The sequence below is a fragment of the Daphnia pulicaria genome, chromosome 1, assembly GCF_021234035.1.
Source record: "Daphnia pulicaria isolate SC F1-1A chromosome 1, SC_F0-13Bv2, whole genome shotgun sequence".
Taxonomy (NCBI): Eukaryota; Metazoa; Arthropoda; class Branchiopoda; order Diplostraca; family Daphniidae; genus Daphnia; species Daphnia pulicaria.
The window spans coordinates 10769285-10786964 of record NC_060913.1 but is presented as its reverse complement, the minus strand read 5'-3'; the positions used below and the strand labels follow the sequence as shown (position 1 = coordinate 10786964).

The 17680-nt window shown below is 41.4% G+C and overlaps 3 protein-coding genes across 3 annotated transcripts; 2 read left to right on the top strand and 1 right to left on the bottom strand.

Annotated features, from left to right (window-relative positions):
• Positions 1-769: 769 nt before the first annotated feature.
• LOC124348474 (2-oxoglutarate and iron-dependent oxygenase domain-containing protein 3-like) lies at positions 770-2456 on the bottom strand. Its single transcript, XM_046798700.1, has 5 exons — positions 1984-2456; positions 1684-1918; positions 1460-1613; positions 1241-1367; positions 770-1156 (listed from the first exon to the last, which is right to left on the bottom strand). Exons 1-5 carry the CDS (start codon positions 2327-2329, stop codon positions 1020-1022), a joined length of 999 nt encoding a protein of 332 aa, XP_046654656.1. The 5' UTR covers positions 2330-2456; the 3' UTR covers positions 770-1019.
• Positions 2457-2526: 70 nt separating this feature from the next.
• Positions 2527-5487, top strand: LOC124347566 (L-lactate transporter-like). Its single transcript, XM_046798461.1, has 10 exons — positions 2527-2887; positions 2954-3191; positions 3251-3705; positions 3765-3951; positions 4014-4140; positions 4229-4359; positions 4435-4834; positions 4912-5124; positions 5205-5304; positions 5401-5487. Exons 3-10 carry the CDS (start codon positions 3582-3584, stop codon positions 5427-5429), a joined length of 1311 nt encoding a protein of 436 aa, XP_046654417.1. The 5' UTR covers positions 2527-2887; positions 2954-3191; positions 3251-3581; the 3' UTR covers positions 5430-5487.
• Positions 5488-10440: 4953 nt separating this feature from the next.
• On the top strand, positions 10441-16563 carry LOC124345795 (5-hydroxytryptamine receptor 1-like). The gene is made up of 7 exons (XM_046798330.1): positions 10441-11170; positions 12364-12431; positions 12552-12643; positions 13676-13898; positions 14029-14161; positions 14502-14966; positions 15078-16563. The coding sequence occupies exons 1-7, from the start codon at positions 10847-10849 to the stop codon at positions 15807-15809; spliced, it is 2037 nt and encodes a 678-aa protein (XP_046654286.1). The 5' UTR covers positions 10441-10846; the 3' UTR covers positions 15810-16563.
• The last annotated feature ends 1117 nt before the right edge of the window (positions 16564-17680 follow it).

Sequence of the window (17680 nt, the reverse complement as noted above, 5' to 3'; positions counted from 1 at the left end):
GTAACTAGTCAGGCAGCTCTCCAAAGAATTCATTCAAAAGACGACAATTCCAGGCAAGGGGGGAGGACTGATGAATTCACGGCTCATCTATACGCTTATATATATAAAGGCGTCATCGGGACGGCACGACATTTTGATTAAGAACGTTCTATGATCCGAGTTATTCAGCCAACAAATCATTTGAATTCTTTCCTGGAAAACACGGCGACATTATAAAAGAAGCTAGAAGGAGAGATAGAGTCGTGTGTAAATGTGTAAGGGCTGAATAAGAGAGACTATCGCAATGATATGGGGCGGCGGCGGCAGCGAGCGCTCTCGCTCACTCGTCAACCAACTTCTATATAGTTTAACCAACCTGCTCGGCAGCTCGACTGCTCTTACATCCTTTTCGGTGGTTTCTTCTTTACCTCCCGGGGTTGATATGTTTGGGGAAGAGCGCCTGACCCGCACCGGCGACCTCTGACAGAAGCAATGTGTGAAAAAGAATAAAAGACAAAGATGAGGCCGTGAGCCTTCTTGAGCCAACCCAGGGAATGGATGATATTAAAATGGATAATTCTTTTTCCTTCTTCTTATACTTCCAAAGGTGGCGAAGAAGAAACCAAAAAAGAAAAACACTTGTGGGGAAGCTCCTCCGTAATAGCCACGGGCGGTTTTTCTTCCACCGACTTCCGGTTCCAAGAAAAACTCTATACAATCAACGGGGTTTCGATGACACACACACACACGCGAATGGAGATGGTGGGGAAAGAAGAAAAAAAAAACCAAACTATTGATCGTATTTGTTATTTCGCCGGACTTTATCGAACGAGCGCCGAAACGGTGCTTCAAATTGCCATTTAAACATCGATTACAACAAACAAGGGGAATTTTATTGCACCCAAAAAGACTATAATAAACACAAAAAGAACACGTGACGAGACGATGAAGGTATTTAGTTACTGGGAAAAATGATATCTGTTCGGTTCTTTCTTTCTTTCTTTTTCAATGAGAGCTGTATGGCTTACCAATTAAGAAACTCAATGGATATGAGGATCCGGGATAGCGTGTCGGGAATCGCATGTGAAAGCGATAGTCAGAGCGTAACGGGTGCCTTGAGTTACTTTCTCGACGTAATGCAAATTTTCGCCACCCGATGTGAACATGGAAACTCGACCTGCAAGTAACCGCAAAAGTAACCGAAAACTTTAGCGCTTATTTGGGTGGGGGGAGAGAAATAGCAGTAAATTCTATCAATCACCTCTTCGGGGTTCGACGGTACGATTCATGTTGTCGCCATCGACAAAGACGAATCGGCCTCCCTGGAACTCTGACCCGTAGTCACTTAAATACAGCAGCGATGTGAAGTGAAAAGTTTCGTACGTTTCCTTGGTTTAAAAAAAGAAAAAATAGGGGAAAATGACGTCGATGAGATTCTTCCAAAATGACTCGAACGGTGAGAAAATTCTTGCTGAATTACCTTGTCAACGTGCGGATGCCAGTATTCATCATGGATTGTTTTGGCTGGGTTCTCGTTCATGCGAGAGAAAAACGTTGGGGAAGTCAAGTGTATGGCTTCCGGCTGTAGGCCAAAGTTTTCGATAATCGCTCGTCTAATTGTTTCTTTAGCATCACTGAATCGTTTTAGTTTGTTTAAACTCTGTTTTGTTGATGACAATTTTGAATGGATTCAGTTTGACTTACGTGTAATAAGCTAGTTCAGCTTCAGACCAGAGATTTTGGGTTTCAGGATTACTGAAGACGTTGATGAATCTCTCTCCCTTGGACAAGGCACCAGAGTGTAGATCAAGTATACTCGCTCCTCCTGATGAATGCCCAAACTGCAATCCCTTTTGGAAGATGCCTAGCAGTGTGTCGATTTGATCCTCCACAAATAAACCGTCCATCACAAATCGGCCACACTGTTTCATTCTGCAACCTACGACAGGAAACAAGATTATTTATTACAGACCTCAAATGCTAAGTGTGAAAAACCTGTTTTACCTTCAAACTTGTTTATTTCATCAAGGAATGCTGTTGAGCAAATTAATGGCTGTTTGGATTTAGTTACAGTATCCTGCCTTGATACCCAGGTGATTTCATTTGTTTTCTTCCATTTCATCACAATGACTATCACTAACACACCTGTCATCAAAACAGCCCTTGACCATAGCTGATCTTCCTTTTTGATGCCGATGGGTCCGAATTTTGTTTGAATATTTGCATCTTTACTTTTCGCTGTTTTCTTCTCATCCGAGATTTCAGAATCTTTTTTTTTGCTGGATTCACTAGCATTTTTCTTCAAAGCTGGTTTGGTTGCATTTACTCTTTGTTTGACTTCTGAAACCATGACTGCAAATATGACTCTGGGACTGAGATAATTAATGAAAGCTTCAAACAACACGTTACTGGTCTCTTGTTAGTTATTAGGTTTTTGGCCGAACGCCGAATGTTGTTTATAAATTTTTGACAGCTTATTAGCAAATGGCCGCCAGAGGCGCTGGAAATTATGAATTCCTAAAAAATCAATTTGGCAACACAGCCGCTTTCTTTAAAACAAACAAGGCAACTTCGTAGTCTATGGTTTGGACGTTTGAACAGCAACCGAAAAACCGAATTATACACGAATTTTAGCAACGATCTTAGAAAATGTCTGGTAATTCACATAATTATAAGATGGAGTACGACAGTATTATGGACATCTCAATGAATTTCAACACAATCGATGATGTAAGTACTGTGAACGAAGTTAGCATGGAAGTTTCGACACCAACAACTCCAGTGCCCGAGTCGTGGACAACTCCAGTAAAAGTTGAAACAAAAGATCCTACGGAAATCTTACAGAAAGTGAGTGCTTCCATGCCAGATTTTAAAGCCGTTTTAGAAAGGCAGAAGAAAGCTTTGACAAGTAAGTATGCAATACGCATGTTTCTTTTCGTGGTGGAATCTTTCTAAACATTCATTCAACAACTAGTGGTGAACGAGAAGAATAAGATGCTGGAAGCTAAACTTGCAAATGCAGAAATGAAACTTCAAGAAATGAAGGTGGCTCTATCTAATGAAGTTTCTGAGGTTCAGTCGGCCAAGGAAGAAACCAAAAACCTCATGTCTGAACTAAGCACTGTTCAGAACAGAATTAAATCTACAACTAAAGAAATTGAAGACATGAAAACCCATTCCTCTTTGGCCAACAAAGAAAATTCAAATGTCCAGTAAGTTTCATTTTTTGACTTTACAAAAATTATTTGTTAATTAATTGAATGTATATTAGAGACAAATTGGATCTCTATCGGCAACTTACCGGAATAACCTTTGCTGTTCCAAATCCAAACTCCCCGCACGAATTAAAGGGTTTTGCAGCTTCTGCGGGTCCTTCCTCAAATCTCAAAACATTTTCTTTCAACACTGCGGAACATTCAAATTCCCTGATGAACAGTGTCATTTGGAATGTTGCTGAAAATATTCACAAAAAAAATTGGGAAAATATTAGTGAATGATTAATTGCTTAATGACTTTCTTAGCGGGGTTGCGGGGTTGCAGAAACGTTTATTTCTTCGTCAACATTCATTGGATGCAACAGACCCCAAGTGTATGGATGTAAAATGTTTCTTCTCCCTCTTCAAACATTAGATGCCATTGTGAATAAAATTGTTTTTTCCAGAAAGTATGTAGTTCTGTTTTGTGGATTTCTTCTTCATCTTTCTTATGGGTCCGTTTTAACATTTGGTGAGTCATCCTATTTTTTAAATATTTAATTTCATTAAAAAAAAAAACATTACGCCTAGGAAACATGACGACGTACATCACGTCGTACCAACGAAATGTATTGCTATTGGATGTAACTTACGCCGACACTATGTGGATCCAGGCGATATCATTTGCCACAACGGGAATTGCGCTACCTCTGGGTAGTTATTTAGAGAAAATATGGGGTCCTAGATTGACTATAATAGTTTCGATGTTTTTCATGAGGTATGAAGCCCTTATAAAAGATAATAAGAGTAAAAGATGTAACCCATTTGTTTTAACTCCAGTGGCGGAGTTTTGCTTACTTCAATGACAGTGACGCATTCATTGAGTTTGGTTGTGTTTACATACGGACTTTTGTTTGGAGTTGGTGCCCGAGCGGGCTACATGTCCCCAATCGCCGCTGCTATGAGGGTTTTTACAAAATTCCCTTTAAAATTATTCGTTCCGTCATCATTTCAACGTTTATTTCTGTGTATTTATGAATGACTCTATTCACTAGTGGTTTCCTGATAGCCAACATGGAGTTGTCAATGGGTTTATTATCGCTGGATACGGCATGGGATCTTTTGTCTTCAGCCTCATTCAGATTGGCTACGTCAACCCTCAGAATATTCCCGCTGATTCAACCGGGTATAAAATCGGCAAATGAATAGAGTATAGGCTTATAATAATCAATATAATACAACATTGTGCATGTTTACTTAGGTACTTTGACGACGTGACCGTCTTGGAGCGTGTACCCGGCCTGTTTATTTTTCTCGGTTGTATTTACTTGGCTATCCAATTGTTGGCCGTCCTATTTATAACCAATCCGCCAGTTTGCGATGTTGTAAAAGAGGAAACCATCGACGTGCAGTTGTCCATTCCTCCGGAACCCATGGTCCCTTTATTGCATGTCATTCGTTCTCCTCGATTTGTCGCTTTGTGGTTCACATTTCTGTTTAATGATCAAACCATCATAGGAGTTATCGGACTGTACAAGGCTTTCGGGCTGAATTTTTGGACAGACGATAAAAACCTTACGTTAGTAGGATCAGTAGGTGCAATCTTTAATGCTCTCGGCCGCTTAGCCTGGGGATTTCTAGCGGATCGAGTGCAGTACAGGGTAATAAACTACCGATTTCAAATTATTAAGGTGATAATTTTATAATTTTTTTTTTTTTTTTTAAATTACATTTTCAGACATTAATGTTAATTCTTACTTGGTCTGTGGTGGCTCTGCTGCTTTCAATCAACGCTACTCCATTGACGAACTGCGTTTGGTTCTATGCCTTCTGGATAATTATGTTGAATATTATCACTCCTGGGACGTATATTCTTCTACCGAAAGCGGTTAGACTCTATTTCGGAAGTTACAACATCCCTTTTAATTATGGACTCCTCTTCACAAGTTTTGTAATACATTCAAACTTTATCCAAATTGAAAGAAAAAATAAAGTCGGAGATAAAAATTGGTTTCTTATTGAAACTTTTAGATAGTGGGCGGGCCCCTTTCCGCGTTGGTATCCATCACTTTTCTTGATGCATTTGGCTGGATTGGAGTTTTCTGGTCGATGGCTGCCTTCAGTGCTGCTGGTAACATTTAAAATCTTTTATTTTTCTCTACATAACGCTTCGCTAATCATTATTTATTTCATACATGTTGCTGTCAAATTCTAAAAAAAAAAAAAGCTGGAGTTATCACTTGGTTTTTACCGTAAGAATAAAGTTTAGAGAATGCTATAAATTGTTGTCTAGAGATTATTATGTATTGAATTTAACAGTCAAGTACTTCTTAAAATTAAATAAACCGTGAAAAACAAAACAATTATACCAGGTATCGTCAGAGTTCAGGAGATGGACGATGGAAATATCAGTGCGGGACGACTAAAATAAGAGACACAGAGAATAAGATACAGCAGGGCAACCGAATTCCATTTGATTAGAAATAAATGTTACCACGACCCCAGCATCTTCACTCGACAATTGCCGAGAGCGTTGAACTACAGGAAAAAAACGTCAAGGAATTATGTAAAGCACAGCAGCAGGAATCCCGGGTTGCGACATTCAATTTAGTTTATTCGCCATTCCGAACACACGCTGGTTTCCCCGCGCTATTTTCTTGCAGAAGAGCTCACAAACGGTTGTTAGTTGTTAGTCTCAGCGCAACTGCTACTAGGAGATGCTTCGTGATTCACGGTACTATACAGCGACGTAATCACATATATATGCACTATCCTAGCAGCCTGCGACTCATCGAGAGGGTATATTAATTGTGTTACTCGGCACTGCAGGTAAAGATGGAAACAAACAAATTTCCGCTCGGAACTACAGTTTTCAAAGAAATATCCGCATTGGAAATAATCCAGTAAATGAAATTCAACATTATTAACTTTGTTGAATGCATCTTTTTGTACAGCTTCGACTATAGCATTAATGAAATAGCGCAAATTAAATATTCGAATAAAGCCCTAGCTATTAGAAAGATTCAACATGGAAATTTGAATTCGAAGAAAACAATTAATGACTACCTAATGTAAGGCATAAGCGAGAAACGAAATTTCTACCATGCGATGCGATCTTAAAATGGGAAAGTAAATAAAACGATGTTTGCTACACAGTCATTATATGGTGTGACGTATCAAAACGGATAGACATAAGTATCAAGAAAAACATTCGCGACTCTGCGTATTGCAACCGACAACGCGAAAACATTTGGACCGTTAAGGGTAACATAGAAGACGATGCAGCGACAAGATATTATTTGCTGAGATGAGAGTGCTGTGTTTCCCTGAGGGAAACAGATGACACCAGGGACTGTATAGAACACCAACGAACCCGGACAAAAATAAAAAAAAAAAAAAAAAGATAAGATGTATGCCTTATTATTACTGATGATTGTCTTAATTCGAACCGATTGTGTCAGGTCTCGCAGGAGATACGCACCAAACTATATACCACAACAAGAGCTGATGGCTTGAATTATTCGACAAAATAAGACCTAAATATCTTTTAGTATATACCTTAATCGGTTGGTGACGCAAGAGTACTTTCCTAAAAAAAAATCTTATCTTTGACGTTTAATCTCTCATCTTCTCTCTGTTGCCTGTTAAAGAGAACGAGGCCACATCAAGATTTTCCAAGGAAAAACGGCGAACGAGTGCTCATCACTTCAGTCTCAAACTGTACGGGCTTATGCGTAAACATATTCTGTCTGGCTGCCGGATTTTTCGTTGGGCATCATATCGTCTCATCAGGCTTATATTCTTCTTCCGGCAATCAAAGAACTCCTCGAGTGATATCCGTGTAGCCTATACATACTCTTACATACCTTTTTTTTTAATATCCGAAATATTATCCCTTCTTACTGTATAGGCATCATCCTAGCTGCATTTTCAACTCAGCCTATATTATGTGTGTTTCTTCTTTTGGTACCGCCTTATATAATACCTATATTGCCATATCATTTCCTATTTCTTTCTTCGCTGGTCTCCCTCCATAACAAGCGATGTAAATTGGCTACACACTCGTATAGGATCGACTTATTGCCGGACGATTATTATGTTAAAGAGCGGATGAAAAGGCTGCTGTGCAGTATAAGTTGTTACATCCTCCTTAATTCCTGCCCAAGCTTTATTCCACCATGTTCGGTCTTTGATCTGCGCTTATGCAGCAGCGTTCCCGTGCATATAGATCTTTATAACTCTGTGCTGAGTCTGATGGGAAATTCGTGTTCCACCACCGCGTATTTATCATAATGTATAGTTCCTTCTGCAAGTAACTTTCCGCCTCTGATGTATTTTACAGAACTGTTTCAGCGCCTCAGAGCAAGAGAGCAAGAGAGAGAAAGAGAGGTTTCTTATGTCAAACATGGTTTACTGCGAGTTGCGCTCTGTTTTAGACCCGGAGAAAGCACTCGGAAGACTTTCTCACAGACGAGTTGTGATATGTCGAGAAGCTGGGAGCAGCAATTCTTGCTGGGCGTGGCTTTTATTTCCATCCGCAAATTTGGCTTTTGTCGGGTCAACTGTGAGCTCATGAAATATTAGACTCGAGGAAGCGCCAGCCAGCGGACAGTTTCGAATTGGAATCATTTCGACATATTTTGGCGTCATCCAGCGAAGCAAAGGAGGAGGGGAAAATGTCGGAATTCCGGTTGAATATCCCGAGTGGGCTGTACATATATAAGAGTTCTGGTTCAATCAACTTCTCGTATTTAAGAAAACATATATATATAAAACCGCAGCGACGATAACATTATTTATTACATAACGAACGTGCGTCGCGCTCGGTCTCTTTCGCGTTAGCTTTGCAACGGCTTCTGAACACGCGACTCTCCAATTTTCATTATTTTCTTGTATATTCCAGCATCTCCAACTTTGACTTTCTCCGTTATAGAGTAGTTTCTAATGGATTATTCTGTGAAAGCCAGAATGATGCCCATATTCTGGCGCGGCTCTGGACGAATCAGCGGCGAATCAGTGAGTTAATTTACCAGAAAAATTTCGAAAAGTCTGGAAAAAAGAAAACCTTTTTGCCTAATTAGAGAAACGCACAAGCTATGCCCGTGTCCACTTGTTCGGGTATATAATACCAAATAACGAACCCTATCATCGGATAGAAACAGACTAGCCCACCATTGTTGCTCATCGGATGATATTCAATTGGAACCTCTAGTTATCTATTGAATTAACTTTGATTGAGCAAAGATAGTCTTTACCAATATCCCTATATACAGATGAAAGGTGCAATTAAGGACCGGTGGCATTACGTGGGCGATGATGACGCGCAGGTGGGCGAAAACTGTTAAAAAATATATCGTCTGAGAGTATTACACAATCTTCGGTTCTGTATAAGCTCTCTAGAGATTCGTTCCTGTAACTTTGTAAATATACAACACGAGAGATGCAGGTATAGATTGAGCCTGTATATATACATAATATTTACAAAGATATATACCATGGCAACAGCGGTTAATGGAACCAAATAGGGCTTCGAATCTGATTAGAAAAAAAGAGTTATTACATGTCGGATACATATGGCAAGTTTTTAGTGCCACCCAGTTCACCTCAACCCGTCACCTCAACCCATCACCTCAACCCGTCACCTCAACCCTTCACCTCAACCCTTCACCTCAACCTTGCTATTTTTTGGCGCCATCTAGCGGCCAATATAATACAAACTATAGAGACCGGCATCTCCTTCGATTTTTCCCTCGACTTTGACACCAGTAGCGCCACATGCTGCGGGAGTTTTAACGAGCCGTGCGCGGAACAGTTCTTCCTGTCAGCTGAGTTCATACAGTTCATAGTAATAAATTACCTAACAACTCTTTAAGTTGAAGTATGTCAACTTGAATACTGTTTCTAGAACGGGTGTTTCTCCTGTGGGGGATAAAACTACAAAAAAACCAACAGATGAATTCAATATGATATTAGGTTAGGTTAAACCAACTCAGAGGGATTAATACAAAGGTATATATTAAGCAACTATTGCATTAACTTCTTATATCAAACACTCAGCAGTCAGCACTGTGACATTAGATTCTTACACAGACTTATTACAAATTTACAAGCCTTGTTAAAAATTGGTTTAGTTTTGAAGTTGGTGTCTGAAACTTACCAGTTTGTAACATATTTTTCGAGAATAGAAAGTTCTATAGATGTCCCACACGTGAGGCACTTTTCGAATAAAACAGACATTTTAACTATGAACTGTATGAACTCAGCTGACAGGAAGAATTGTTCCGCGCACGGCTCGTTAAAACTCCCGCAGCATGTGGCGCTACTGGTGTCAAAGTCGAGGGAAAAATCGAGGAGATGCCGGTCTCTATAGTTTGTAGGCGTATTTATTGTATTGGCCGCTAGATGGCGCTAAAAAATAGCCAGGTTGAGGTGAAGGGTTGAGGTGAAGGGTTGAGGTGACGGGTTGAGGTGATGGGTTGAGGTGACGGGTTGAGGTGAACTGGGTGGCACTAAAAACTTGCCATAGATACAAGTTGCTGAAATCAAGGACATCAAGCACCGGATTCCAGGTACTATTGTTATGCTATAATACAGTTGTGTATTACTATACATGCGAACTTGTAACAATAATGCTTTGCCAAACAATAGAGCTGTATACAAGCGCGGAATAATTGAATAATAAACCTATAGGTAGGCCCTACTTAGACCCAGTATACATGTACCACTCCGCTCCATATAGTCCAAAATCAATTGTGCCGATGTCAATTATAAATAGCGCAGCAGTACAAATATAACCTGTAATCAGTTTGCCACATTGGCGTTGTCAACCAACCATTGGTAATAGGGCGGATCCAGGAAGAAAAACACACGTACAGTATACCTTAATTGTCCATCGACAGAAAATAGAAATCAATTTTTACCATCTAATCTCGAGGTAATGCTAAAGGAGCATGCAAAGAGCTTTGATACCGGTTGGATAATGGACCCCCACACATGAGAAAGCCCCATCCGTCTTGTGTCCGATGCAAAGTCCGGAAGAGGACCTTGAGATGTCCAGCAGCGCAGCAACTAGCAGCAAGTCTGTCGTTAGTTTACGCCGCCCCATATTCAAATGCCAAAAAATAAAATAGCTAAGATATACACCACAAAAATCTGTCTAGTCCCGCCTATAGTCTCCTGTATAAACTTGCACGGCTGCTGCTGATCCAGTGCCACGGCGCCGATCCCGCGCGCGTCGTCCTCCTATAGCTCTATAGCGGCTGGAGAACCCGCGTGTATAGTTGTGCGCTGCACGCATGGCTGCAGTGTGCTGCTGCTGCGCCTGTTTGTGCCTTTACCACACACTAGACACACTTAAAAGAGGAGACATCTGTCAAGGGTGACTTTAGTCCGCTGATGATGCACACAGCAACTGCACTTCACCTGTCCTTTTCTTCATAGTGCAGTTCGCCATTAGATTCGTCGTGCTAAAATTCTCAAATGGACCGCCTATTTCACCCCGGCATTCCACGTATTCATTTGGACTAGCACCACCATTGGTATTTCCTTGCCAATCTTGACGTAATAGTTGCCAGTCGAGGATGCCGACGATTAACACGGTCGTGCACGGTGAGTCGAATCAGTGGCGTAATTGAAGCTGATCGTTCAAACACTTGCATCTGTAACAGTCTCTAATGGCCATTGACGCCAACATTACAAGCCCCTTGCTCGGTTTTGTGGCCGATGTGATCACATCACATCTGCGTAAAAGTGCTGACGACTTCAACAGTAATAGCACCGAATTGCTATTGTTCGATTCGGGAGGAATTGCTGGCGATGGAAACCCCTTCATTATTGGTGAATACTTTGGCGATGATGCTGATGACCCTCTGGCGGCTAATAATCTGCTGATGCCTACCTGGGCGTATCGGTTGACGGCTGCTTACCTGCTCTTCATTAGCGTTCTGGGTTTAATTATGAACGTTGTCGTCGTTATCGTCATTCTCAACGATTCGCAGGTAATTGCCATTCTTGACCTAATTACGTTGAGATTGAAACAATCCGGAATAATTAAAATCATGTATGAATAAAATTAGATTAATATACTGTGTGCATCATTTGGGTAGTTTTAAAATGAATGGCATTATCACGTAAATTCTGACACATCAAATGATATAACATGTAGTAGGTAGGTAGTAGGTAGCGCAGTTGCAAATGAAACGTCATTATTTGCATAATTCTGTTTTTGGCTGTTTGTCATTTCCAAACCGGAATTGCTGAAAGCCATATCAATCTTCTCACTCCCAAAAACTAGGAGACTTCTGCCAAACATGTGCATTACGATAAAAGAAAAGTTCTCGTTATGCAATGCTCAAAATAATTGTTTTTACTATTTCAACAACGACAATGTGTCAAACACATTAGAGTTGATGATGATGAAGTGATTTTAAAAAAGATGGTGAAAATCGTGAGCATAATTGGGGGTGTATTTATTGTTACTCGACCTCGAATGTCGTTCACGATTTGCGCTTGGAGACGTTGATGTATAGTAAGTCTAAATTTATCTAGATTGGCTACATCGCGGGATTCTAGACATACACAACCTTCCTGATGTCTTATAATGCGCTAGTCAGCTGTAGTTAAATATATACTGACGGCCTTTTCCACTGCTGTCGCCATTTGACAACTGATATGATAACCTGTATAGGCTAGTACCTATACAAACACGCAGAATAAATTTATGCGGTATAGCATATAGAGTGTAAGAAAATTCGTTGGTCCTCGCCAATTTGGAGTAGACCATCCAGTATTAAATTTGTGTCGACATTTCTGTCTCAAATATAGCAACGGCTCTCACTCAAACACGACTTGCGCATCTGATTGGTCCGACGCGCACTTTTCTCATCCCATTTCGTTTATTTCATGTGCGAACATTGTGCTATAGGCCTAAACAAGATTTTTCTTTTTTCTCGCCTGCGTTGTCGTCCCGGCTGTTGCTGATTATTGGCACTTTGCCGTAAAAGCCGCGGTGCTTTTTTTTCTTTTGGCACTATACAGCAGCTGTCTTACGCAATTTATTATGTGTTTTGTAGTGTATGGTTTGAGCCTAGATTTACAAGGGAATGCAGCTGTCTAACTGGAATTTGTTTTCATGTCTTTGGCTGATGCCCCGATTTTTTACATTGGCTATTATTTTGTCGATGATGTACAGAGGATGACCCCATTGAACTGGATGCTACTCAATTTGGCGTGTTCTGATGGCGCAATTGCCGGCTTCGGGTGCGTGTACATAGGGCTTCAGCCCGGTCACACATTAATTACTTATCCCATATCACAAGAAATAAATGTCACACTTAAATCGATTTGTTCTCTTTCGAATAAATTGCTGCGATTGTATAGGACTCCGATATCAACAGCGGCTGCATTAGAGTTTGGTTGGCCGTTCAGTCAAGAACTGTGCGTCGCCTACGCGATGATCATGTCTATGGCAAGTTTTTAGTGCCACCCAGTTCACCTCAACCCGTCACCTCAACCCATCACCTCAACCCGTCACCTCAACCCTTCACCTCAACCCTTCACCTCAACCTGGCTATTTTTTAGCGCCATCTAGCGGCCAATACAATAAATACGCCTACAAACTATAGAGACCGGCATCTCCTCGATTTTTCCCTCGACTTTGACACCAGTAGCGCCACATGCTGCGGGAGTTTTAACGAGCCGTGCGCGGAACAATTCTTCCTGTCAGCTGAGTTCATACAGTTCATAGTTAAAATGTCTGTTTTATTCGAAAAGTGCCTCACGTGTGGGACATCTATAGAACTTTCTATTCTCGAAAAATATGTTACAAACTGGTAAGTTTCAGACACCAACTTCAAAACTAAACCAATTTTTAACAAGGCTTGTAAATTTGTAATAAGTCTGTGTAAGAATCTAATGTCACAGTGCTGACTGCTGAGTGTTTGATATAAGAAGTTAATGCAATAGTTGCTTAATATATACCTTTGTATTAATCCCTCTGAGTTGGTTTAACCTAACCTAATATCATATTGAATTCATCTGTTGGTTTTTTTGTAGTTTTATCCCCCACAGGAGAAACACCCGTTCTAGAAACAGTATTCAAGTTGACATACTTCAACTTAAAGAGTTGTTAGGTAATTTATTACTATGAACTGTATGAACTCAGCTGACAGGAAGAACTGTTCCGCGCACGGCTCGTTAAAACTCCCGCAGCATGTGGCGCTACTGGTGTCAAAGTCGAGGGAAAAATCGAAGGAGATGCCGGTCTCTATAGTTTGTATTATATTGGCCGCTAGATGGCGCCAAAAAATAGCAAGGTTGAGGTGAAGGGTTGAGGTGAAGGGTTGAGGTGACGGGTTGAGGTGATGGGTTGAGGTGACGGGTTGAGGTGAACTGGGTGGCACTAAAAACTTGCCATACATGTCAACTGCAGGTACATATAAATCGGTTTCCTTTATTCGAAAGAGATTATATGTACGTATGTCCATCGCAAATGTTTTGTATAGGAATCGGATCGATCACCACTCTAACGGCTTTGGCGATTTGGCGTTGCCAGCTCGTCGTATGCTGCCCGGCCAAACGTAAAAGCGCATTCACCAACCACAGTGGGCGGCTCGGCTGTCGCCAGGGTGTGATATTACTCGTCATTATCTGGATTTATGCACTGGCCATCACTTGTCCACCCCTGTTTGGGTGGGGTCGTTACGATCGTGAAGCAGCTCACATAAGGTGACAACTTGTTTTCCATCAATTTTTAGAAAAATTGCGATTCGATCCAATATCTTAGGACGATAATTGTAACCTGATGTGTCTTGTCTCATTAAATTAACTGGATGGCACAATATGTATGTATTTATAGCTGTTCGGTGAATTGGGAGTCGAAGATGAACAACAATCGATCCTACATCCTGTACATGTTTTGTATGGGACTGGTCGTCCCACTTGCCGTCATTATCATCTCTTACGTCAGGATCCTACGCGTCGTCCAAAAGGTATGAAAATAATAAGACTAAGTGATTCCGTCGTTGATGATTTCCATGATTGGCTTTTAATATTTTATATTCGGATATCACGATGGCGTGGGACCTTTTGATCTTACGGCTAAGGACTTGAATTTAAATTGGATCCTTATGTTACATTTATACCTGAATAGGTATACAAGCAAACAGAAATAGGAAGAAACATCTTCATAAATTTCTCTCGTCGTGTTAGTAATTCATGATTGTCAAATCGGGTAGAACAAAATTCACTCTTCATCCTATTGGCCCTTATTAATAGAAATTTGAAAATGTTTCCAAATTAAAAACCAGCTATAACTTTTACAAAATTCAGAGACGGGGACGATCGGAAATGAGAAGGGAAACGCTGAAACCGACTGATGTGCCAGCAGCTCATGTGCAGGGCCAACTGGAGCAAGAGCATTCTTTGAGTAAAAAGACCAAACAGCAGCAGCATCATCAATCCATCAATAACAATCAACAGCAGAGCGGTAACCATCGTCACAAAAGAGATGCGGCCGAGAAGCGAGTGACGATGATGGTGGCCTGCATGATCGCTGCCTTCATGGCGGCCTGGACTCCCTATTCCATTTTGGCGCTATTCGAGACTTCCATCGGCCAAGACAATTACACTTCTTATTCCAGCAGGATCAACGCAACCAATTTTTCCTCCGCATTTCCAGATGAAAATTTGTCTTACGTGGGAACTATTTCGCCAGCTTATGCTACAATTCCTTCCCTTTTCGCCAAAACGTCAGCTGTCCTCAATCCGCTTATTTATGGCCTCCTGAATACTCAGGTATATACCGAGCCCCAATAAGACTTTCTCGGAATTATTAGTTACAAAACACCCCCCCAAAAAATAACCTATCATTTTTAAAACGTTTCTCTTGTTGTTTATTTTGTATAGTTCCGTTTGGCTTGGGAAAGATTTTCGTTGCGGTTCCTTGGTCGATTTCAATGTCATCGCACTCAAGGTGTGTCGGGACAACACGGAACTAATCCCAGGAAAATACGGAACGTGCGAAAATACCTGCTAAACTGCTACAGCGATTCACATTCCCTAAAGCCGACGCCGACTGTCCACCTGCCAATGAATGAGATCGTCGTTTCCCATTCCGAACATCAGAAAGTTAAGACGGCGCAGGAACAAGCCAGCAGCAGCGTCACCAAAATCACGACCATACCACTTATTAGTTCCGATAATCAGACCATCGTTTCTTGTCCGAGTTCAATGGGTAATTGCCAGCAGCATGAGAATCATCAAGCCAATCACCAGCAGGCCGCTCAGCCTGACAAAGTGGTCGATCACCAGCATCTTCAGCTTCAGCCGAATCGTTTGTCTTCATTACTTTCGTTGTCGTTGCCGTCCATATTAATATCGACCCCCAATTTGCCGTGCGTCGCTCAACGACAATCAGCGGCACAAGATCAGGTGATGGCCACATGTCAGCAAATGACATCTGGCCGAATTCGGGAACAACAACAGCAGCAGCAGCAGCAATCGGATTCTTTTGTGGTGGTCGGGTTACTCGCCCATTCGGCCGACTGTTACCACCACACCGGCGACTTTGAGCAATTTGTTTTCTTGGACTCGACTGTCGATGAACTTGGTCTGACAGCGCGTAGCGCATCGCCGTAAAATCATATGCGGACGTCGACGTAATCAGTTGACAAACTGAGGTGATAAATGGACGGTATATTGTAGGGGGAAAAAGTGAAGCCGATATGACATCGGCGGTGGCCAGTGCACACCCACGCCGGAACCCATCAAGTTGGCATTAGTGGTCGTCTGCACGTACCCAATTGATTTATGATGATTGAATCGGTAGCCTACTGTGATGACGTCAATCCCGGGCGATGACATATGGGTGGTGCCGGTGGGGTTGGTTATGAAACGTGGTGACCTGCGTCAATGAAATGAACGGCTACAGTGCTGGGACCTAATAGTTGTTACGGTCTATATGAAACATTGTGCCATGTCCGTTGCGGTTAAGTGACGTTGGCACTAGCAATTTGAATGAATGACTTTTAGATTTTAGGGGTCTATAAATGGAAATATTTTGGGGTTTTCGATGACATTTCACTCCAAATTTCCCCAAGGGGATTTTTTCGTAGACGAAACTGTCCGTTTTCCATCAAGAGTTTCTTTTCCATAAATTTTAAAATATATTCGAAACGTAATTTCGATCATTGTGACTCATCACACCTATAAGAGATATAATATAGCATATATATTTAGAGTAGTATCACACAGTTGGAAGGATAAGAAATCGAACACGAGACAATATGTAATATTGTACTGATGGCTTGATCCGATAAACGATGGATGCACATCTTGATTTGGATTTAATCATGTCAGAAATTTTTTATTAATGCTGTCATTAAATGAATGACTATACGTCACCCTCCTATGGGGTGCGGAATGAACACTTTTTCCAAAAAAAATGTTCAATAATCGATTACCATATTTGATGTGAAAACAAATTGATAATCGATTTGAATATTGAAATCAAGTTGAAAATATATTCAAAAATTGAAAATCTTTTGAAAACGATTTCATAAATTGAAAATGATTTTGAAAAATGAAAATGATTTCGAAAAACTAAAATGAATTTGAAAAACTAAAATGATTTCGAAAAATGAAAACGAATTTGAAAAATGAAAATGAACTTGAAAAATGAAAATGAACTTGAATGTCCATACAATTTCGGGAGTGCGATATGGCACCACCCTACTCTATCCCCAGCTCTCTCCGGATGCTATAGCCACCCCGAGACAACCGACTAGCCATTGATGGCTATGTCGCTGATTCCAGCCAGCTAGGCCGTCAGCGATACTGTCAGCCCTTGCCGGGCGGTGCTGGCCACCGCTGCCGCCACAACGGCCGCCGCTGAAGTCTCTCTCGACCGCAGGCCGAGTATTCTACACAAAAATAGATTACACGATCCAACGTGAAAAGTTTCATGTTCCTATACGACTACTTTTATTTGAGGCCGGCCATGAAAAAAAAAGCTTTTCTGTTGAAACGGACATGGGCAACATGACCATTTGGATCCTCTTCTTTGGCCTCCACCGCCATGTCCGCTGCCTCCATGATGGTAGAAAAGATAGACGTTGCGCCAATTTTTGGTGTTCAATCCGTCGCTGCAGCTGAGACAGAGCCATCCTTCCAATGAACTCTTCCTTGGAATGGCCCATTTTTATATAAATGCCGTAGAGTATCGGGTAGGTAACACTTCCGGCGCACGTGGACCACATGGCAAATTGACGTAGAGACAATAGAGAAGTCCAGCTCCCCAATCCGCTTAGATAGCGGATAATTTCCAGCAGGGCCAGCACCAACATGAGGATCCACGTCAACAAGAAGGCGTGTCCGCCTTCTTCTTCTCGTCGGATTGAACGGCAGACGAGTATCGCAGCAGTACAGGACGCATAGGCCTATCCAGCGAAACGTACCAGAACACTTCTTTCCGGGCAGTTGGCAGTTAGTGGAATGACGAGAACTTCGCG